The sequence below is a fragment of the Caretta caretta genome, chromosome 9, assembly GCF_965140235.1.
Source record: "Caretta caretta isolate rCarCar2 chromosome 9, rCarCar1.hap1, whole genome shotgun sequence".
NCBI lineage: Eukaryota > Metazoa > Chordata > Testudines > Cheloniidae > Caretta > Caretta caretta.
This window is the reverse complement of record NC_134214.1, coordinates 98,388,369-98,412,666: the sequence shown is the minus strand read 5'-3', so window position 1 is coordinate 98,412,666 and position 24,298 is coordinate 98,388,369. Positions and strand designations below refer to the sequence as shown.

At 43.0% G+C, this 24,298-nt stretch overlaps 1 protein-coding gene across 1 annotated transcript in view; it reads left to right on the top strand.

Annotated features, from left to right (window-relative positions):
• Positions 1–15,439, top strand: part of SLC9A6 (solute carrier family 9 member A6) — a 36,045-nt gene extending 20,606 nt beyond the window's left edge. Inside the window, exons 8-16 of the mRNA XM_048863822.2 lie at positions 622–727; positions 1,134–1,222; positions 1,407–1,520; positions 3,263–3,374; positions 3,995–4,148; positions 6,072–6,102; positions 7,800–7,879; positions 9,642–9,747; positions 10,578–15,439. Coding sequence (XP_048719779.1) covers positions 622–727; positions 1,134–1,222; positions 1,407–1,520; positions 3,263–3,374; positions 3,995–4,148; positions 6,072–6,102; positions 7,800–7,879; positions 9,642–9,747; positions 10,578–10,853 — 1,068 coding nt within the window. The 3' untranslated portion in view covers positions 10,854–15,439. The remainder of the gene's footprint in view (positions 1–621; positions 728–1,133; positions 1,223–1,406; positions 1,521–3,262; positions 3,375–3,994; positions 4,149–6,071; positions 6,103–7,799; positions 7,880–9,641; positions 9,748–10,577) is intronic.
• The last annotated feature ends 8,859 nt before the right edge of the window (positions 15,440–24,298 follow it).

Below are 24,298 nucleotides of genomic sequence, written 5' to 3'. Positions count from 1 at the left end.
TGTTCATAACTTGCAGCTTAGTTGATCTAAGTCCTGCACTTGTTATATAGCTTTACAAAAGATATATTGGGAGTTAAATTCAGTGTGACTTCTTCTGTGAGTCAGGCAAGCAGGATCTGGCCTGATGTATATACCTGGCACAATCAACATTTTAAAAGGAAGATAAATACTTCTGTAGTGATTTTAGGTACGCCTGAAGTATGAATTCCCATGTATATTACCAAGTTGGGGACAGTAAGTCATCAAGAAAGCTTTCTGTAATTCTTTAAATCAAGTTTACGTTACATCTCAATTCTTGGATTGAAGATTATGTGAAGTTAATTATCATAGGACTGATCTAACAGCTATTAAACTAATTGAATATGCTCCCACTATAACTCAGTGTATAAAAAAGGGAGGGAGGGGATGGAGGGAGGTTATCACCATGTCCTTACTCTGCCACTGCCCTGCTGTTAGTATGGGCTCTCTCTGCTTCTCACCTTGCTTTTGGAAATGTGTTCTGATAGGTTTGGGCTCTACAATAATATAAATGTCTGATACTCAGAGTCTTCCTGTTTATTTGTTGCATGTAGTGTAGCTACAATCCGCTGTGTTAATATATTGTCCTTAACAGTCTTCAACGTCACCAAGTTCACCAAACTCCGTGAGTTCCCCTTGCTGGAAACCGGTTTGTTTTTCTTGATGTCTTGGAGCACGTTCTTGCTGGCTGAAGCATGTGGTTTCACAGGTAGGATACAGCGTGTTAGCTGCTACGAATGGATAGGAGAATTAGGGATTCATATAGCTGAGACACACAATAGCACGTATGTGTTGAACTACTAAATGGCTTCCCTATGAGCAAATGTATTTATTGCAGCCAATAATCTCACTCAGCATCAAGTAACTTACACTCCACCACAAAACTTATCATGTAGCCTAGGGGGAAAAAATCTAGTGTTTTTTGTTGTTTTTTTCAAATTTAAACAGTATAAATTTCATGAAACTCTCTTGGGAGAGAAGACTAGAAGAAAGGAATGCAAAAGTTATAATTATTTCAATATTTTAGTGCTGCATAGAAATCAATAAAATATAAATAAGTAGCTCTGTTTCCCATTTTACGTACAAACGTTTTAATGTGGCGTTGCGCTCCCCAGGTGTGGTAGCAGTGTTGTTCTGTGGAATCACCCAGGCCCATTATACATACAACAACTTGTCTACAGAGTCTCAGCATAGAACTAAACAGGTAAGAACTGTTCAACCTCTGCGAATACCAAATTCACTTTTCTCTCTCCTTTGCAAGAATTAGTTGGGTTTTCTGAATGTGCCTGGCTTTTACTAAAAAAATCACTGTTATGGACGTATTTTATAGGCAGGAGAGCACCTTTGTCTTATTGCACGATAACTAACTAGGTTTATTTTTTCTTTAGCTGTTTGAGCTTCTGAATTTCTTGGCAGAAAATTTCATCTTCTCCTATATGGGACTCACGTTGTTCACCTTCCAGAATCACGACTTCAACCCTACTTTTATAGTGGGAGCCTTTGTATCCTTTGGAGCAACCCAATTTAGTGAGCGTTTCAGGCAGGAGTAGTCAGGGTGTAGTAGGGAGCATTTGGTGCATAGTAACGTGGTTCACACAGCCAGTTAGTGCATAGCATGTGAGTGTGCTGTAGATATGCACCCCAGCTTACTGCACGCTACCTGTCTGCATAGACAAGTCCGTATGCATTTTTGTCTCTGTTGATGATTTTTAAAGATGTCAGTATCTGCTTTTGCCAAACTTTTATGTCTGTTACTTTATTCCATGTCAGTGGATATTATAACCACCTCAGCCTGAAACTCTGCATTGAATTGTAAATGTGCTATTGAGGAACTAAGGGTGATCACGTGTTCCTGTGGTACTAAGCAAAACTAATGGTTTTGCAAGGTGGAACACTTCCAGGTAGAACAAACCATTTACATCCGACTTTCTCTGCTGATCAGGATTGACTGTTAAACTTGGCTAATATCTGAAAAACTCCTCTCAAATCAGCAGCATGAAAGTGTGAGCTGGTGCCTACAAGTAATGCGATAAAGGCTTTGCTGTTCTGCATGGGCTAGTGCTAATGCAGACCGGGGACTTGTGCTCAGACAAATAAAAGGGAATCTGGGTGTCTCAGAACAAAGAGTGAGGGTTGTGAGGAGTTCAGTATGGGAATGTAGGGAAACCAGTACAGCCTTGTAAAATTGTGTTCTCCCGTTTGCCTGGGTTGAGTCACTTATTTTTGATGAATGAATAAAATATCGTTAGCTTTTTCTTTGTCAGGGTTGGAGAATAGATACTGTGGCAGGTGTGGTAAATGGTCATGATTTTTTGCAAGGCTGTGCTAATGTGCCAAGGGGATGGAGAGCAAAGTCCTGTCTGGGGAAATAGACAAGAGTAGTATATTGTGCCCCTGCAGTGGAAACTGGCTTAGGGAACGGGGACTTTCATGAGCAATATGATGCAAATGTGTCTCATGCAATTCATGACATTCGGGAAAGAAAATAAAGGCTGGAAGGATTTTTGCAAGTTATTGTAGGCAGAATTGGAACCTGGCTTCAAGGTTATTGTTACCGTGGGGGACATCCGTATTAAAAGATACAGTTTAAAAGGGAAAGGCAAAAATGTGAAGGGGTTGGATCTCCAAGGCTGTAGAAACTGTGAGAGTATTCCCTGTTAACTGGACTCTTACAGCTTTTATTTCACGGGTTGATCTGTAGGGACTGTGTCTTCTGTAGAGCATGTGTCCTTCAAACTCGAGCAAAGCTTGGAAATCTGGTACCCTTGGGAGTGTGACTTGAGCAGAGGGATGGACGTAGCTGGGATACTTTGAACTCCAGAAAGGTCCCTGAGGATGATAAAGTTGCTAGTTGACACACTTGCAGCTAATAGTTTTTGAGGTTGAACATGAGCTGGAGAGGAGGGAGTGGAATGGAGAACTTGTGATTTTTTTTCCCCCCCTCTTCCCTGCTATGTAATTTGCCCTGTATTCTTTGTCTTGTTTCTTCTGTTTATACTTGTCTCTTTATGATTATCTTGAACTGCAGTTCTGGATTCTGCTTAGATAAGATCGTAGTTTGCCCCTCACCAGGATATCAGTGCATCTGAAGCTGGGTTACTATCCATTAATTGCAATGGATGGAACACTTTTCAAGTTTCTTAAGAATCCTTGTGTACAATAGAAATTGACTTTGAATGCAGATGTAGGGTATAGTGGGAAATGAACTGAAGAAAAAATATCCTTAATGTGTGTACGAATGTAGCTTGCCATCTTCCTGGGAAGAGCTGCTAATATATATCCCCTGTCCTTTTTACTTAATTTGGGAAGAAGAAACAAGATTGGAACAAATCTCCAGCACATGATGATGTTTGCCGGTATGTTACCCCTGTCCCTGTGTCTCTTCCCTGCCACTCCCTCTCATGAATGCACGAGTAACCACCCTGTTGAACAGCCTGAAACATCCTTCCTCCAACTTTAAACTCATCTGGGCTACATGTGAAACCAGGGCCTCACCTCAAATATCCACATCCTAGCTAGTTAGTATAAATGTGTCCGTTTTGAGTGCAGTTCTTCTCTGTGACATACAAAATGGTATAGCGCTTAAGGGGTCAGGATACATTCTTAGCTCTGCCATGGACCAGCTGTGACCTCGGGCAAAATACTTAACCTCTCACTGCTTGTTTTCCTCATCTTTAAAATGGGGATTGTAATGCCAGCTTCACTCAACTCATCAGGGCACTTTGAGATCCTCCAGTGGCTGGTGCTCTAGAATGCAAAAGATGATGAGAACTTGATTGCAGGCAAGAGTAACCTGGCAGGCAGAATGGGCATGGTTAGTCTAGGGAGAGGATTGTAGGATGCCAATGGTACGCATCTTAGATTAAATAAGCCCCTGTTTAGGAATTGTAGAAATCTGGAGATGGACAGTAGGAACCATCATGGGCTGCAGATTTCATGAGGCTACTGGAGTTCACCTCTTTGCCTTTCCTCTCAGGATTGCGAGGCGCCATGGCTTTTGCCCTGGCCATTCGAGACACTGCCACCTATGCTAGACAGATGATGTTCAGCACAACGCTCCTCATTGTGTTTTTCACCGTCTGGGTTTTTGGCGGTGGGACTACAGCCATGTTATCTTGCCTGCATATCAGGTGAGTGAGACCTTTGTCCCCCCTCCTCTCTTTTCCTAGAATGCAGTGACCCCCTTGGAATCCTGTGCAGTATTATTCTAGCAGGACTCAGTATTATTTGGTTCCTTCCAAGGTGCAAGTCTCTGTGATTTCCCCACTCTGGAATCTCACGGTTGGGCCTTAGAGCTGAAACAGTCTTCACTTCTAATCCCCTTATCCCATTATGGCAATCTGACATCTGTTTCCATGGAGGCAACCACCTTCAGCTGTGGACTTTAAGCTGTCTGCTGGCTGATACTCAGCAGTAAGTGCTGCTTAAGCATCGGGATCCTATAGCCTGTAAGAGTTTTTCACAGGTGTGGAGGATGGGGAGATCAAAGAAACCCACCTCCTTTTTTTCCTCTCTACCACTGTTCTCCCAAACATGCAGAATTTAGGATTTTTAAGGAGGGTAGATGCTTCCTTTTGTGATGCCCTGTATATGCACACACACCTTCTTGTGTCGGATGGCTTCTGCATCAAGTGATGACACCAGAAATGTTTGGGTGCGTTGAATATACACGCTGGGTGCCTCCCAGCAGAGCCACCAAACCAAAAGGCATGGGTGTGCAGAGGAGTCAACCTTTGGAGAACTGCCATTCATTTTACTGGGAGTCTGAAAATGTTCCAGCCCTTTCAAATGAGAATACAAAAAACTGAATAAAGCCTAGAATCCTGTTTTTTTTGGCCTGGAAGTAAAAAAAAAAAAAAAAAGGCAGTTCAATCTTTGCATGTTCTCTTATGCTTGTATGGAAGACTGCTTTGTTATACAGGTGAAATGAATCCTCTTCACCACTGGGTGTTGCTGTAGATGGATACTGTGGTAACTGGCAAATATTCAGTAGCAAAGTAGAAACAGTAGGTAACTTGGGTTCTGAAATAAGATGTTCCTGATGGTGGTTACCCTTGGGCATTAGTGCACAGGTTCATTTTCGTAAACCCTGCCCACAACTAAGGCCAGTCCAGGTGGAGTCATCAAAACACCTCAGTCACTTTATCTTGGGCATCTACCATGTTTCCTCCCCCACCCGCCACTGGATGAAATACTAGAAGAACTACACCGCCAGAGTTTTTCAAAGGCGCCACAGATACGCTTGCAAAAGGCAGAGTGACTTCTGCAGCTAGTGTTCCTGTGAGGGATGGCCAGCCAGTGTCAGTAACACTCTGGGGAGAGCATGCTTCACCCTCCCCTTCCAATGCTCCTCTGCTGAGTCCCACCCCTTGTGAGAGCAAAAAAACAGGCGTGGTACATTGGACAGCTTTTTCTAGGATCATATTCATGATTATTGACACCCCCACATAGTTCTGTGTGTTGTAACTGTGGCCTCTGAATGCATTTACTTGTACTCAGACAGCGCTATTAGCACACTTGTGGGGAGAGAGGGCTGAATTTTGAATATTGCGAGTGAGGTGTGTTAGCATGCTCTGGAACCGTGCTCAGTACATGCACATCAGACCCGTTTCCTCGCATAGCTCTGGCGCCAGTTCAGGAAAACATTTAAACACATGGTACAGCTATATAGTCTTCAGTGGGACTTAAGCATGTGCTTAAAATTAAGCAGGTGCTTTAAGTGCCATTCTGAATAGGGACATTGATGGACATCAGCCCTGAGCTGCTGTGATTGGTGCTAATCCATTTCTGGGGGCGAGGGGGCTGAACAGTGTGTGGAAGCTGGAAATTCTGAGATAGGCTTGTGATGCGGATAAACATTTGTCCATTATGGGCAGTCTCTCTCATATGACTGGAGCCAAATCTGACCCTACCCCTCTGATAGGAAAAGCTGATAAATGAGCTTAACCTGCTATGGATCCAAACCTAAAAGAGAGCGCCTCCAAAGACTGTCACACATGTCTGTGGGATTGTTTGTGTTCACGCTAACCATTTCCTTTTGTTCTCCTCCACAGGGTCGGTGTAGATTCAGATCAAGAACACTTGGTAAATATTGTTCCTTAACTGCTTTCACATGAACCTTTATCTAGGGACGTGCACCACATGTCAGGTGGCAGAAGGTTACATAGAACCATATGAATGGTTTACATGTATATCCGCGTACTCTTTTTTTCTTTCACTCCAGCCCTGGGGTAGGTGGAGGTTTTTAGTGCCATTCGGTGAAGATGTGAAAGAAGGGACATGTCTAAACCTGAAAGAAGGTAGTGGGAAAAGCATCACAACACTCAGTATATTATCACTTCCATCTGTTCCCTGGTACAATCCCTCTCTCCCTGTGCTGAAAAAAACCCTTTTCTAAACTTAAGCATGGGAGCCAAAAAGCCTCTACACATTTTAATTTGATTTTCAAGACATGCTATATATAGGGTGCCCTAAAGTTGGAGTGTGACTGGGTTTTAAGACCAGAACCCTAATTTTCCTGCTTCTGAGGTGTTTGATCTTTAATAATACTTAAACCCTTCCTCTTCTTTATCCCAGCATGTAACGCTTTCCAGCAGTTTCCTTTGATGCTATCTTCTTTTCTGTGCCTGCTGGGCTATTCTTAATCCTTGGGTTGTCACGCACTGCTGTTTGTTCGCACCTCTGTTGCCTTGCTGCATTTGTTTATTTTGTAAAACAGGAAGTACTTACAGCTCTAAGACGAAGACTCATGCAGTGCCCAATCAGAGTTATTAAAGTGTGCTGTGATAAAATAGCATGTAACTGTTCTCCTTGTAGGTGTGACACCTACACCATTAAGGCCTGAGCTGCTCTGTATTTGGAGTTCACGGAAATCACTGGGGTTCTGCTCGTGAGGATCCCATGCATAATAAGATCTGTAGGGGGGTACTCTGCTCCCTGCGATTACTAAGACACTGTTAGGAGGAGCCCAGACCCATCAGTCTGCAAGCCAAACTTTTATGAAATATTTGATTGAAGGAAAAAAATCTGAATGCCGTAAGCCACCCAGTTCTAAACTGAGGGAGTTTGAGATATTGTTGTTCAAGGAGCAAAAACAGTGAATCCATGTGAAGCATCCGCACATAAAAATCTCTTCTTTAAGAAATGATGTCACTTGAGTGGCAAATACTGCAATGGATTAGACGTTTTCTGTGTTCAGCGTCTTGATTTTTCAAAAGTAGCACACTGCACTGGTGGGCATTAAAAAAACATGGCCTCTGCCCCAACAAGTTGGCTCAGTTATAGGGACAAATAAGATTAGACAAAGGGGAAGGGAATGGGAGGGAAGTCTTCACTTCCATTGGGAACGATGTGTAATTCCACTTCAAACTGTTGCAGGACTGAGGTTTGTGCTGGAAAGGTGGTGGAAGGAAGTGGGCTCTGAGGCTGAGGAGTACTAACACCTCTAATTCAGAGACTTTTTGGCTGGTCACATGGTACAGGCTGCACCTTCTTATTTCTGCTTGCTAAACTGTGTTAAAAGAAGCTTCTGATGAAATACCTCATTAGTATTCTATTGCCATGTAAGCAATTGCTGAAGGCTCCACAAGGATGTTACATGACCGTCAAAAGAAGATGTGTGCGTTAGAGAATGATGAATTAAGGAGCTGTGAAAAAGCTGGCGAACCCCTCTTCCTCGACATACACGTATAATCAGAACAGTGGGTTTTCATGCCGATCCGGTTCCAAGAGAAAGAGAATTGCATTGTGCAGTCATCGTTTAACTTGTGACTCTTTTGCAGGGTGCCCCGGAAAGTGAAAGGAGGAGTACGAAAGCGGAAAGTGCCTGGCTGTTCAGGCTGTGGTACAACTTTGATCACAAGTATCCTTAATGGAAATAAGAACACGTAAGAGCCAGAATCTGGCTCATCTGAGTAACCCTATTAACTCAGAGCATGCTTTGTCCCCTGGGAGAGGAGTAGCCAGCATTAACTGATCCATTGTTCTTCTTTACTTCTTATAGTGTCTGCACCTGTGAGAATTTATCCAACTCTTACCACCAACAGTTTTAGAAGAATGGCTCTTCTCAAAGCCAGGCTCACGACAAGGATCACGATATGGAATTATTTAAGTTCCGTGTGTGTGTATGGTTCTTGTGGCAAGAGTCCAGTAATAAGTTGAGAAGCTCTTCTCAGCCCTTTCCTATCCTGTTACAACATTCTGAATTTGTGCTGTGCTGTCTTGCTTGTCCTAATGCATCGCAATGAATTAATAGTGAAGTGATTTGCCAGGCTCTTACGAAAGGTGCTGTCTTCTGGAAAAGTGGTGGTGTTGCCCTTTTTAGAAAAGGGTGTTCAACTGGGACTGTGTTCTGGTATGTTCATTACGCTCGTTTCCCCATTCATTTGGTTGCAATCATGTTTCCTCGTTTCTTTGATTTGCATGGTCCCAAATATCTAGATTTCCTTTACAAATTATGTTTGGAACTGGTTGCTGTATTTTGGTTGAATACTTTTAGTTGAAAAGTTGAATAGTCCTTGTAAAATGCTCTGTATTCTTTAATGCAGGAAGTGGGAAGAAGGCTTTTTTTAAATAAAGAGGAGACATAAGCCTCTCGGAAACTAAATGGTTCCAACATTGAGCTTGTTCTGCTGAGCATTAGCAGGTCTCTGTGTTGCCTGTGCCAATAGCAGCTGCAGCTTTTTGTGCGGGGGAAAGCTACTGACTAGCATGTAGGAAGGAAGTGAATGCACCATGCAGGAGCAAACAGCTGGGCCCAAGCTCCAGCATGTGCATGCAGAACTAGATTTGGAATCCGGTCATGGTTTTAGTCTCCAACACTTTTTTGTTAACCCAATGATGGGATTTTCCAAAGTAACTTAGAAGCACAATGGGACTTAAAATCATTGGAACTTGTGTTCCTTAAGTCACACAGGGTGCATCTTCATTAGGGGGGAAAAAATGTGTTCTTACCTCACGTTAGCTAATCTTTTAGTAGTTAATAATTACTGCTAATGGGCAGTAACTGACTGAAGATGAAATCCTAGTGAAGACAGAGCGGTTCGTAGTTTGCACGTGAGTTAGGAAGCTAAGGTAAAGACTTGGAGAGCCTAGGGATTGCCTTGGCCTGCTAACTTGTGTGCAAACTAACTGCCGTGTCTTGTCACTATTTTACCTCTTGTTAGTTCCATGCAGTAGCTAACATGAGTGAAGAATGCCCCTCCTTTCCTAGAGAAGACAATGCCTTAGGCACTCTTGAAAATCCCGCCCAAAACCTTTACTGTTTGCTCTTAAACACACCCAGAAAATAGAAGATGAAGTGACATTTTGTCCTGAGACAGTCTGCCGGCGACTCTTGCCAGAGAACAGCTATAGCATGTGAGAAGGGATACACGCAGCAAATAGCAGAATCAGCAGCAACGCAAAGGGTCTGACATAGACTGGACTGACTTCTTGCCTCTGTTGCTTGATGCTGTGTTCCCAGCAGGGCTGCTTGATGCTCTGTTCTCTTTCTTGGCTCCATAATCAACAGACATGTTTAAATCTTGTGCTCTGTCTCAGCTTCGTATTTCTGCCCCACGGCATTGTGCACTTTGATTTATAAATACAGCCATGCTCTGTCTCTGCCTTAACACACCCCACAGCTATCTGAAGCCTCTGTTGACGCACAGTGGCCCTCCTCTCACAACGACACTGCCTAGTTGCTGCGGACCTGTTGCCAGATGCTTGACGAGTCCTCAGGCTTATGAAGTAAGTCTAGTACTAGTCTGCCCCCGTGTTGTCTGAATCGGATGTATTTATCTTTCTGTCTACTTTCTGGAGTATGTACATTGATTCCTTAAGTCCAATGTTTTGGGGTTTTTCATCTGTTATCTGAAGTTATAGAATATAGTAAAAGTATTTATTCATCAGCTTTTTCACATGAATAGTGTGTTGCCAACGCATGGGTCACTGTTGGGAACTATCTTGGGACTCCTGCTCCATGAAACAGCTGACGCTGGGAGCTTTATGAAAAGTCAGACGCTTAGTCTGGCAGATGAGGCACCTCCCTTGTGCATTTTGCCTTCACAGCTGAAAATAATTGGTCACAAAGTGACTGTGGCCTCGGAGGTGGTTGTGTCTTCTATACCATGTGGTGATTGTGACATTTCCCACAGTGGGTGGATTGAATTAGAAACCAGAAAATTGCCAGTCAGGGTCAAACTGTTTATAGAATCATGACACCAGCAGTTCTTAGTACCCATAATGCATCTGGTCACTTGTGAACTGTTGTATGTGATAGCCTCTTATGGTGGACTCTGTCCATACCAAGGGTTTAGTGAGAAGTGACAGCTCAGAAGAAACATTGAGCTGAAAGCCCTTGTTGTCCTCACTCAGTTAAGCTAATGTCTTATGCTTGTGTGTTTGGATTGGGGAAGCCTTTGAGGGCACGACTTTGTGGTCAGAGATGTGAAGGAGAATCCATCACTGGATACTGCCTCTTGTCTGTTGTTGGTTGTTCTCAGACTTCGGGACCAATTCTAGCTATATGTATAAGAAACCGATAAGCAAATAAACTCTTGATTCTGTTTATTATTCAGAATCAAGAGCAACTGAAGGACGATGATTCCGACCTTATTTTGAATGATGGAGACATCAGTTTGACATATGGGGATTCTACTGTGAATGCTGATTCTATCACTTCTGGTGGCACGTCGAGGAGGATTGTGGGAAACAGTTCAGAAGATGCACTGGATCGGGAGCTGGCATTTGGAGACCATGAACTTGTAATACGGGGAACACGCCTGGTCCTTCCCATGGATGATTCCGAGCCTCCGTCAAGTTTGGTAGATAGTGCAAGACATGGCCCAGCGTAAGATTTATGTTGCTCGATTTAATTGACAATAATATCTGCATATGTGATCACGAAGAAATATGTACTACCTAAAATCTAATGCATGTCTCAGAATGTCTAAGCTGTATAAATATTATTTATATGGTGCCAGAAGAATATAAATATTCTCTACAAGTTGGCTTGTGAAGAGCAAGCTGCAGTTTCTTAAGCTGAAAGCCATGTTGACTGCATTGTGTAGAAAGAAACTGGTTTTTAGCATAATAATCTTTTGCACATGGTGGACTTCTTTTCAAGTGGTGTGATGTATGGCCTTAGGTCCCAGCTAGGTAGGGAAAGTGGCTGATTTCTCTGTTAGCATTCAGAATTCAGCTTGACACAGACGGGAATGACAAATGAAATGTTTCCTTTGCTTTGCCCTACCTAGAGTTGTTAGGGAGGTGTCAACTAAAGATGTAAATTGCTTATTAGTCGCATGACGACTGTTTTGGTCTCTCATATCTCTGATTGTCAAATACACACATTATAAAATTGGCAAAATCTCTGCGCAAAGATTGGCCTGATGGTCTAGTAGCCAGCTGTACTCTGCACTGCTGTATTTGGATCTGAGCTGGGGTCCCCATTTATCCAGGCCAGGAGGCGGTGTAAGGCATCATTGACTCAGAATCCTTTGCTCCTGGGGAGGAAAGGGAGCATTTTGCTCTGAAGTGACTCACCCACTCTACTAAGCCACTGTTTAGATAATGGGGCATCAGCAGAAGCTATTCCCAGCCGTCCTCTGGTCTAGGGTGGGTCACCATGATGTATGATTTTTCAGATGGGGGCCCAAAGCTTCACAGTTTGTGTTTTGCAGTTATATTTGAGGGAAAGAATTGATCACACACAAGCTGCATCAGGCTTATTGCACAGGCTTTGTAGTTGGTGAGTTGCATTTCAGGTGTGTCTTAAACAGCTTTTCTAGAGATAACAAACACATTTTTAAGAGGTGATTGAGTTCTGAATTTTGGGAAGGGGCCATGTCTCAAGTGATTGAAGCCCTTTTACTAGTTAGTCATTGAGGAAACTAAATAAACATACAAGTGTACTTTAGTTCCATGCTATACCACGGAGTCACACCTATCCAAACAGGAAGTGTAAAGGTTGTAAATTGAAACTGTACATGTAGATTTCTTAAGAGGTATTTAGAAATTGAGGTGGTACTGGAAGGGAGTTGTCTGTCCTCCTGTCTAGTTGAAATTGTTGCACTTTGTTTGATACACTGCATGCTAAGGAGTTATTATACTCTCCTCCCTGATTCATTTTCATGTCTCTTACGGTTTATAATAAATGTTTGTGAGCTGCCATGTTTTTACATTTTTCCAAGGAAGAGCACAGAACAATTTGCTATTTCACATTAGTGTACTAGGATTTATTCTTCAATGATGGGAATGGCCAAAGGTGCAGTGAAAATTTAAGAAGCTGAGAACTCTTATTTCTTGCTTTCCCCAAGAAAAAAGTTCCAGCCTAGAACTTAACTGTGTATAATTTTAATTTATTTTTAGTCACACAATCAACCAGTCCTTTCACAGTCACAAATACACACACTAGGCTGATTTCCGAGTTAGCATTCACTCTGTTAAAACAAGAGCGCACTTCCTCAAGATAGCACGGGACCTGATCCTAAGAGGTATCTGAGCACTCACAAGTCCCATTGACTTTGCTTGGAATTGAGATCAGGACCTGAGACCCCACTGTGGTTTTCTTTGGATGTTTACCCACCACTGTTGTGGAGTGGGACATTCGTGCAAGGGGGAGGAGAAATAAGGAAATACTTAGACTTTGACTGAGTGTATATTTATAGTTCAGAAAATAAAATTACCTTTTCTCATTTTCTCAGGTCTAAATAACATTGCCTTAAAATTACCGAAGTGGAACTAATTTTTGCAGTTAAACTATCCCCAAGAATTCTCCCCCCCCCCCCTTTTCAAGCAAAATGTATAGGTTTTTTCTATAGGACTCCTCCAGAACTGTGTACATTCTGCGTTTGTATTTTAGGAAATCAGAATCTTCATTGCACCCAGTAAATGGCAGTTTTAGCTGTTAACATACCCATTTGTTGTTTAGTGCTAGCCAGTTTGTTCCCTGCTATGCAGGGTTTCCATGCAGTGTGAATTTTATATTATGTCTGTATCTTAACTTCATGTGTTTAAAAAAAAGAAAAAAAGTTTAAAAAAAAAAAAGTTAGTGTTGATTTTTGTTTGCTGCACTATTATACATCAAATATTCTTTTTATTTTGCCGGTTTAAAAAGAGGTAGGTTCAATAACTACCTCCTGTTTTTTCCTCTGTAAGCTGGGTGACTGTGAATTCAATTTACAAAGATCCACGCTGATACCATAGAATGTGGAAAACACAGCTATTGTTCAGTATGCCTCTGATAAGAGCACATCATCTGATTTCTTCAGTTACTAGGTATTCAAAGCAATTTGAGATTGCTTCCTAATCTCTCCCGGTGAAGGATCCACTGCTGTCAGAGCACTGTAAACCCCCAGCTTTGCCCACTTAATAGTTTCAGCGGAGAAATACCCAATCACTCCAATCCCAGTCAGAATCCTACTGCATAGAATTCCTATAAGGGGAAGTCTACACTGCGGCTTCGAGTGTGCTTCCCAATGCAAGAAGACAGATGCGTTGGCAGTGTGGCCAGGATGGCTCCAGCTAGCGATCCCAGTCCAAGTCTGCCCGACTCCTTCAGTACTACCAGTTTGTGCCGCTGCGGCCACGCTGCTCTTTTTGGCGAGCTAGCATGCGTCTGTCTACCTGCATTGGGAAGCACCCTCCCAGATGCTGCATAGACATTCCTAAGAGACCATTCCTGAAAATTGTTTGCAGTGTTGTTGTAGCTATGTTGGTCCCATCTTATGAGAGAGAGAGAGAGACACGGTGGGTTAGGTAATCAAAGATTGGACCAGCTTCTCTTGGTGAAAGAGACAAGCTTTTGAGGTTACACAGATCTCAAGAAGAGCTCTGTGTAAGCTCAGAAGCTTTTTTTTTTCACTAACAGAAGCTGGTCCAATAAAAGATACTACCTCACCTACTTTGCACTGAGTGTGCTAGCAGCTAGGGCCTCATCCAGTACTTATTGGAAGCAGTGACAAAAGCCTCACTGGTCTTGTGTAGCCTAGGACGAAAGGTGCGGTGTTAGAATGTGTTCGCACACAGCCGTTCTGTTTGGAACTGGTCAAGTTCAAAACTAGGCAATGCTCAACTTTTAAAACATGTTAGTTAGAAGGCGTTAGCTAATATATGCTACTGTCACACCTTAAATCCTTCCCTAGACCAGGCCTTTGATTTGGAGTTAGGGCCTGCATGTGCTGCCTCTATAGCCTAAAACCTGTGAGAAATCAAGACTCACCTGGCAATACCAAGTATCATCACAAGGCCGGAATTAACTCCTATTAATTAACTGTTGATGTCAGGTTTCAGAGGAGCACCCGTGTTAGTCTGTATTCGCAAAAAGAAAAGGAGGACTTGTGGCACCTTAGAGACTAACAAATTTATTTGAACATAAGCTTTCGTGAGCTACAGCTCACTTCATCGGATGCATTCAGTGTTAATGTGTTTCTCTCTCCAACTTTAATACGTTAGCTACAGTATTTGAATTGCCAACACATTACTTCAGTCCTAGACTTTTGGTGTCAATTAACATTTTAATTGATGATTGAAGTACTTTAGATAAATATTCTAGTGTGTATTTTTGTGTAGTCAGGAATTATATTGTGTGTTAAACATAATATAAGGACTGCTTTAAAAATAAAAATGGAATGAGTGAATCAATCAAAGCTGAGATTCAAGAGTGACTTTATAGAAACAGCTCAAACTTAATAGTAAACTATTTCCTTTATTCTGTTGTAGTGGGGAATTCAGAGGGCTTGATCTTCAGTGGTGTTGAGAACCTACAGTTTCCACTTACTTCAAAGGAAGTGGTGAATGCTTAGCACCCAGAAAGAAAAGGAGGACTTGTGGCACCTTAGAGACTAACCAATTTATTTGAGCATAAGCTTTCGTGGGCTACAGCCCACTTCATCGGATGAGCTGTAGCTCACAAAAGCTTATGCTCAAATAAATCTGTTAGTCTCTAAGGTGCCACAAGTCCTCCTGTTCTTTTTGCAAATACAAACTAATACGGCTGCAACTCTGACACCTGTCGCTTAGTACCCGGCATTCAGGCCTGTAGATCTTTTGCCAAATATGTAAAACAGCCCCAGATGCACAATTTTACAATGCTTTTATAAAGATTTAGAGATGTCGCCCCTTGCGAATCCTCTCATCTGTAAATTGAATTGACCTGGGTTTTGCACATGGAAAAGCACTGTTGATCAAGTTTTGATTTCTGCTAGTATTGTTGAATTGTCCAGTAATGGCATTAACTTCAGTAGTTGTGGTGTTTTGTGCAATTGGCTTGTGATAGTTGATGATCATTATTGCACCTTCTGTTTACGCTGACTAAATCTTTTACTGTTGCATTGTACTGTGAAAGAAGGATCCTAGGCCTATAAAAAGTTTTTTTTTCCCTTGAATAAGTCTGTAGTGTTTCTTTAATTCACAGGGAAATAAAAACCTGTAACAAAGACATGACATTTTTGCATTGTTAAAAGAAATTTTCACAGCCACTTGATAAATGATCAGCCACTGCTGCAAACCACTGACATTGCATAACGTGGTTTCTTCCAATTAGAGCTAATCTATTTGGAGCAGTAGGCTGGAATGTTAAAAGATGTTCACAACTTGACTGTCCCAACATCAATACAACTTTGGAATGTGGAAGGGAACTAGGGTGGGGAATGGCTGGTGCTGCACAAACCCAGAACAAAAAAAAAATCTTTGCCTGGAAGAGTTGACAATCTTTGTATAGGCTCAGAGGCAGCAGGTGAATACCACAGACAGCACAAGGAAACAATGGGACAATACTGGTCATATGGGAAGTGGCCGTCGCAGTACTCAGAAACAGCTGGAAGTCGCAGTGTTGTTGTCATTCAATAGTACTCTGTAGACTGCACTGACTCAATCAGGGCCCTACCATATAGTTAGGGGTCATGGTGCTGCCGGAGGTGTTGCTGTAAGAGACAACATAAAACAAAGGGGCTGACCACCTGTGGGTTCTGAAGACCCCACTCAGGTGTTAGCCCCTGGATCCTGGTTTAATTCTAATTACATTCTGCTTGCCCAGATTTCCCCCTTGCAGCTGCATTTTGAGACTGCTCTCCTCTCCACTTCGTCTCCTACCCAGTTTTGTGGAGCCATGTGCCGTTGGAGCAGCCATCGTGTTCCCCAGCTGAGGTGGCTTGGGGTTGGGTGAAGTGGTTCCTGTTTGCTGTTTAAGGCCTCAGAGGTCCTTCATCATGAAAGATGTTATGGAAACTTCAGAGATGTAATCTGGGGGTTGTTCTCATTCCCAAAGCAAGATGAGCACCTAACTTTGGAGTTTTTAGTGGCTGAAAATCCCTTATTCTCTGTAGCCCTGTGCCATTCATAAATCTTCATGGACTGCCTATTGCCTAAATTTGTATGCAGTGTGATGAGGCGTCCACTCCACACTGGCAGAGAAGGGGTTAAAAGCAGTTATTCTGTTGCATAGGCAAAACAACGGACCTGTTCTCTTCTTAAATAAATCGACTCTTCTGTAAAACTCTAACCCACAGGGACTGAGGAAGGTAAATGAATCAGTGTGTCGTTCATGTGTAAAAATGTATGACTTAGTCAGGCAACGTCTTCCACCCCACACTGGCAGAGAAGGGGTTAAAAGCAGCCTGGACAGGCTGTGCAGGGAACAGCCAATAGGAGAGTGGCTGTGAAGAACCGCCAGTCAAGGCCTAGCAGGTCCATATAAAAGGGAGCTTCAAGGCAGAGTATTTCAGTTACTGCAGGGAGCTCAAGGGAGAGGACTTGGTTCCTAGAGGGCTGCAGGAGGGTAGCACCTCAGATAGGGCAGCTGCTAGCAGGGACCATGGGAGCTAGAGAGCACTCCTGGCTAGCTGCTGGGACTTGCAGGCTTGAGGCCCTGGCCACTAGCTACAGCAGTGTTTTTCAATCCGTGGGTCGTGACCCAGTACTGCGTTGCAGCATGTAAGGCACATGTCCTGGAAAAGCACTTCATGAACCCCCCTCTCTACGGGTGTATATGAAGCACTCTCTGTTGGAGATCTACAGGGCTGATAAATTCAACCTGGCGGCATGCTATCTCACTTCCTGTGAAGATATTAAAGCAGTTGTTCTGTTGTGTAGGCAAAACAACGGACCTGTTCTCTTCTTAAATAAATCGACTCTTCTGTAAAACTCTAACCCACAGGGACTGAGGAAGGTAAATGAATCAGTGTGTCGTTCATGTGTAAAAATGTATGACTTAGTCAGGCAATGTCTTCTTTTTAAACTGTGGCTGTACAATATTCTAACGGTGAAGAGGTGATGGAAACTATGTAGCTTTCATCCTTACCCCGTTCGTGGCTAGAGCCCTGCACTCAGCAAAGGAGACATCTAATTTGTATTTTTTGAAGGCTTGTTGATTCTCCTCTGTGGTGGTGAGTCACCAGCCACTGCAGCTGACTGCCAAAGCACTGACTGCAGCCTGCAAGCAGCCTAGAATGCTTCTCACAGGCCCCAGAGACCAGAACTGCTTGCCCAAAGTCACATTTTGCCTTTGGAGCAGCCTGGAAATCTTCAAGCAAGTTCCTTTTCTCTGCAGAAATGTGTACAGCTGAATAGTGACCATACACTCAGCTGCTCAGTTTGATTTGCACAAACCTAACAAGTAAAACAGGTTACAAATGTTAACGTCACTATTACATGTAAATTTATTCAAGTTATTTAGAGGGGCATTAAACTCGGATGAAAAAAACAAAAGCCTGTATTCAAAGAGAAAGATACTTACAGATTTACTTCATGCCCGTAACCTTTATATAGCATATTGGTGCTCACAATATCTGGTGGCATTATATAAGGGACTGGCTTGTTAAGAGTTTTATAATGCGCATAAAATAACTATGTGTCAGAGTATAACAAGTACAGAGTAGGACAGTTACAAGGAAATAACCATATGCATCCTCCCACTGATCTGCTATGGTTGTTAATAATGCTTTCATAATAGAAAACAAGATACTCTGGCTTTCAAAGTGTGCAGTCACATTTTGAGAATTCAAATGTTTAAGTGTAAACCATAAGGAAATAAATTTTAATCCAGGACTCTGACTCACTGTAAAGATTGGTGTTGCTTGCCTTAGAAAGTAGACATGAAAAGAGCATATAAAATAATGAATGGTCTAGAGAAGATAGATCAGGAACTCCTGTTCTACTTGTCTCATAATGCAAACAAGAGGAAACTTGTAATGAAATGTAAATGGTCACAAATTCAAAACCGATAAAAGAATTTTTAACACAATGAAGAATTACCTGTGGAACTCACTGCCACAGGATGTCATTGAGGCCAAAAATGTAACAAGATTCAAAAAGGGATTGATCATTTATACTGATAGCAAGAATATTGAGTTATGATAACACATTCAGGAAGAGATCTTAAATCTCTTAGATCATTTTAGAGTTTAGGAGGAGATGTAAAGGTGGAGGCAGATTATTCCATATCTGTCTGCTGCAGGGTTCTTGCACCTTTCTCTGAAGCATCTGGTGCCGACCGGTGCTGGAGGCTAGACTGACCACAGTGCTGATTCAGTCTGGCAGAAAATATCATATTGCCCGTATATAAATCCACGGTATGCTTACATCTTGAATACTGTGTACAGATGTGGTCAGCCCATCTCAAAAAAGATATAGTGGAATTGGAAAAGGTATAGAAAAGGGCAACAAAAACAATCTGATTTGATGGCTGGAGATACGGGCAGCCCAGTATTCAAGAGAGTTACCAGGAACAGACAAGGAGACACAAAGAGAGAAACAGGAGTAAGCAGTGCATGGTAGTAACCACTGGGTCAGAATTGTGGCTGTGAGACTGCAATCTTCCAGGGCGACATAGATCACGTTGCTTTGCACTTGTGGTTTATGGCACCAGAGTGCTCTGGTAGAATAAAGGCCCCATTCAGGAGCTGAGAGTTAAGAGAGGAGTAACCACCATCAGAGTGTATTGTTCCAGCTACCACTCCAATACCTTGTTCAGGTATTGAATTCAGTTCAGACTATCCCCTGGTTCTGTGGTTAGTGCACTCTCCTGACAGGTGAAAGACCCTTGTTCAAAATCCCATCCGCCCCTCAGGTAGAGGGGGTGGAGCTGAACCTCGGTTTCCCACCTCCCAAGTACTTCAACCGCTGGGTTCAAAGGGATCCTCCCACACCTGCCTCCCGAGCTGGGCTGTGAGGATATTTGTAAGTACTATGGGAGGCAGGAGCTGCAGAGAAGATTCCTGAATGATATATAGAGAAAGCCAAGCAGGAAGGGGTAAGTGACCCTCAGTTGTACCAACTGGAAACAGTAATAAAGGAACTGCCATAAGAACGGCCAGACGGGTCAGACCAAAGCTCCATCTAGCCCAGTATCCTGTCTTCCGACAGTGGCCAATGCCAGGTGCCCCTGAGGGAATGAACAGAACAGGTAATCATCAAGTGATCCATTCCTTGTCATCCATTCCCAGCTTCTCGTAAACAGAGGCTAGGGACACCATCCCTGCCCATCCTGGCTAATAGCCATTGATGGACCTATCCTTCATGAATTTATCTAGTTCTTTTTTGAACCCTGTTATAGTCTTGGCCTTCACAACATCCTCTGGCAAAGAGTTCCACAGGTTCACTGTGTATTGTGTGAAGAAATACTTATCCTTTTGTTTGTTTTAAACCTGCCACCTATTAACTTCATTTGGTGAAGGAGTAAATAACACTTCCTTATTTACTTTCTCCACACTGGTCATGATTTTATAGACCTCCATCATATCCCCCCTTAGTCACCTCTTTTCCAAGCTGAAAAGTCCTAGTCTACTTAATCATCTTGCACTTCTTGCCATTTCTCTGTCTGGCATCCTTCCTGGGTGCACTAGATGGTGCTCTTGCAGCAGAGACCAACTGCACAGACCTCAATCATCTCCTCCGGCTCCTGGTAGTGTCCTGCATGAGAAGGAAGCTGTGGGGGTGAGAGGTCTTATTTCTAACAGCACGGACGAAAATGTATGTCCCTGCTTTTGTCCCCGAAGCTCAATTCCATTGGCATCCCTGTCACAATGATTATGGCAGCAGCATTCACAAGGCCTTATTCCCTGCCCAGCTAAGGTATTTATTACTTTTACATCAATTAGCAGGTGCTCGTTGCTCCTGGCCTTTACGTTTACGGGAAGTGCTATGCACCACCCCCTGACTGCCACGCCATCTGCCTGTACAGTTTGCCTCTGTGGAGAAGCCTGCATTGAAATCTGCTATATTGTGAGTGAGACATTTCCACGGTGACTGACTTCTTTGCTTTTTGGGGCTGTGGTTACATTGAGTCTTTGGGCATTTTTCTACAGATAACTAAGGAACAGAGGCCAAGGCCTAAGTGCAGCCTGGATCTGGTTATTTCTGAGCTGGGTGCCTGTGTGAGGGGGAGAGTAAGTTTATGGAGGCTGATTTATTTCTCAGCATTCTGCCCTTGTTTGGTGAATCGCACCTTTCCCGTCCCTCATCCTGCTGCTTTTCTCATTGGGACTGGCTTTTTCTTGTAGACAATAGTTTTAAAAAGAAAGAAACCAGCAGTTTGTGAATGGGCAAGGCAAGCTGATGGTGTCACCAATTTTGGCCACTTACAGTGGGATTTTCAGCAGCACTCAGTATTCGCCAAACTCTGCTCCCATTGGCGCTGCTGACCAACACTCAGTGCTGTTGAATTTCCCACCCTTAGTAACAAGTTTCTGTGCCTCAGGCCCCTTCCTAAGCTCTTCCACTCTTCCCTTTGTGGCATCATTCAGGCTTGAAACAATCGCAGCACTTAGGAAGCAACTTCTCTGCTTTAACCCACATTTCCTCTGTCCCCCCAGAAAAGAGCGAAGATTTCAAAGCACTTAACACTCACTAGCAATCTTGCCTTGCAGCATCCCAAACAAACGGCCCTTGTGAGAAGGAGGGGGTTGGTACAAATGATAAACTATTTAAAAATATTCAGCCTTAATACTGTAAGGTATCAGGTCGCAGATTCTTTTGCTCAGCGGTCCACAGTGTGGCCAAAGAAATCATCCTGCACCTCCCATCCACTTGTGACTGCAAAGGATTATGGGATTTGAGGCATGGGATGAGTCTTTGCTGGCTGTTTTTAGAGCATAAGATCATAAGAGCTGCCATACGAGGTCAGACCAATGGTCCATCTAGCCCAGTATCCTGTCTTTGGCGGTGGCCAGTACCAGAGCTTCAGGGAGAGTGTACGGAACTGGGAAATTTTGAAGAGCGACTCCCCTGTTTTCCCCTTCTGACTTCTGGCACTCAGAGGTTTAGGATTGCCCCGAGCATGGGGTTGCATCCCTGACCATCTTGGCTAAGCCACTGAAGGAGAGATCCTCCTAGTTCTTTTCTGAACTCGGTTATACTTTTGGCCTTCACAACATCCCATCGCAATAAGTTCCACAGGTTAACTGTGCATCGTGGAAAAAGGTACTCCTTTTGTTTATATTAAATCTGAAGCCTATTAATTTCATTGGGTGACCACTGGTATTTGTATTGTGAGAACAGGTGCCAAACACTTCTCTATTCACTTTTTCCACGCTATTCATGATTTTACAGACCTTTTTCATATCCCCCCTCAGTTGTCTCTTTTCTAAGATGAAAAGCCCTCATCTTTTTAGTCTCTCCTCCTATGGAAGCCGTCCATACCCTTGATCATCTTTGTTGCTCTTCTGAGAAACTTTTCCAGTTTCACGATCTCCTTTTTGAGATGGAGCGACCAGAACCAGGCACAGTATTCAAGGTGAGAGCGTACCATGGATTTATATAGTGACATTATATTTTCTGTTTTACATTCTATCCTTTTCCTAATAGCGCCTGCTATTGTTAACTCTTTGACTATCTTGGGTGCTTTCAGAGAACTATCCATGGTGACTCCAAGATCCCTTTTTTGAGTGGTAACAGCTAATTTAGAACACATCATTATATATGTGTACTTGAGATTATTTTTTCCAATGTGAAATACATTGCACTTATCAATGTTGAATTTCATCTGCCATTTTGTTGCCCATTACCTAGTTTTGTGAGCTCCCCTCTTCACAGTTAGATTTGGATTTACTATCTTGAATAATTTTGCATCATCTGCAAACTTTTCCACTTCACTTGTCACTCCCTTTTCCAGAATATTATTGAGTATGTTGTACAGCATTGCTCCCAGTACAGATCCCTGGGGGACCCCACTGTTTACCTCTCTCCATTGAGAAAACTGACCATTTATTCCTACCATTTGTTTCCTATTTTTAACCAATTACTGATCCATGAGAGGACCTTCTCTGTTATCCCATGACTGCTTAGTTTATTTAAGAGCCTTTGGTGAAGGACCTTGTTCAAGGCTTTCTGAAAATCCAAGTACCCTATATTGACAGGAATCACCCTTATCCATGTGCTTGTTGGTACCCTCAAAGAACTCTAATAGATTGGTGAGCTATGACTTCCCTTTACAAAAGCCATGTAGACTCTTCCCCAACAAATGGTGTTTATCTGTGTGTCTGATGAGTCTGTTCTTTACCATAGTTTCTATCGACAACAATTTGTCTGGTACTGAAGTCAGGCTTACTGGCCGGTAATTGGCATGATCACCTCTGGAGCCCTTTTTAAAAATTTGCGTTGTATTAGCTACTCTCCAGTCATGTGGTATAGAGGCTGAGTTTAGCAATAGGAGTTCCGTAATTTCATACCTGAGTTCCTTCGGGATTCTTGGGTGAATACCATCTGGTCCTGGCGCCTTATTACTGTTTAATTTATCCATTTGTTCTAAAATCTCCTCTATTAACACCTCAGTGTGGGACAGTGCTTTAGATTTGTCACCCAGAAAGAATAGTGCAGGTGTGAGTATCACCCTCACATCCTCTGCTGTGGAGACTGATGCAAAGAATTCATTTAGCTTCTCTGCAACGGCCTTATGTTCCCTGAGTGTCCTTTACCACCTTGGTTGTCTAGTGGCCCCCCTGCTTGTTGGGCAGGCTTCCTGCTTCAGATGTACTTAAAACATTTCTTACTGTGGGATTTTGCCTCTTTAGCAAGTTGCTTCTCAGATTCTTTCTGGACCTGCCTTATTATACATTTACCCTTAACCAGCCAGAGGTTGTGCTCCTTCCTCTTATCCTCATGAGGATCTGACTTCCAAATTTTAAAAGATGCCTTTTCCCCTCTACCGGCCTCCATTATTCTGCTGTTCAGCCACTGCTTATTGTCCCCTCATTGTCTTTTCTGATTTACATTTCACCTGAGTATCTCTTATGGTGTTTCTAATAGTCCCCAGGCTAACCCTGGTGACAGCTCCTTTTAATCTCCACCTAACGAGTGTCCTCGTTTTTGTGCAATTCCCCTTTTTAAAGTTAAATCTCACCGTGGTGGGGTTTTGGGGGTTTTTTGGTATTATCTCTCCTGTAAGGCTGTTAAATTGAATTCATTATGGTCACTGTTACTAAGCATTTCAGCTACAGTCGGACCAGACCCTGTGCTTCACTTAAGACTAAATCAAGCCTGGCCTCTCCCCTCTCGTGGTTGGAGGGGCTGTGGTGGTTCCGTTTTAAGGTTGCTTCCCCTCTCTCCCCTCAGCTCTTGAGCAAATCAGTGTTTGTCATAGAGGTGGGGAATATTTTGGAGGAAACATCTTGAGAGTGTCTCTCTAACACAGCAGTTAGGGTGCTGAGGGTATCTGTATATATAACCTGCAGGAATGTCTAGCTTCATCTATCTGTAACTAGGAAATAATTGGACCATGAGATGATGGGAGAAAAATGAAGAGAGACTGAATTCTCACAAAGTGTTGTAATGAAATCTGTCAAGCGAGTGAGATAGTGCAGACAAGCTGGGAATATTTGTGTATTCTGTGTGTCCAGTGCTGACATAGCAACAATGCATAGTAACAGGCCTGCATTAGGTTAGACCCAGAAACACCACATTTCCCAGATGTGCAGACTGGCCATTACTTGACAGGATTCCTTCAGCATCCTCTGTGAGCCCTGAACAGCACTGTGGCCACTAGCAAAGCACCTTTCAGCTGAGGATCTCAAAGTGCTTGACAAACATTAAGTAAGTAAAAAATGCATTAAGCTTCCATGCATATCAGGTAGATAAGGACAGACGGCCTGGAGACCAGGGGACTTGCTCAAGGTCATTGAGCAACTTGGTGGCAACATTAGGAATGTTCTGGACTCCCCATCTCCTGTTCTAAGCCGTAAGTGACTCTGCAAGAAAAATTTTCCCATTGACCGTCAACCCTTCTCCATTACAGTGCCCCAATTCTGGTTTGCTTATGGCAAAAAATAAGCAATGCAGCGCTGCTGTGAATTTCTGACCTCTGGAA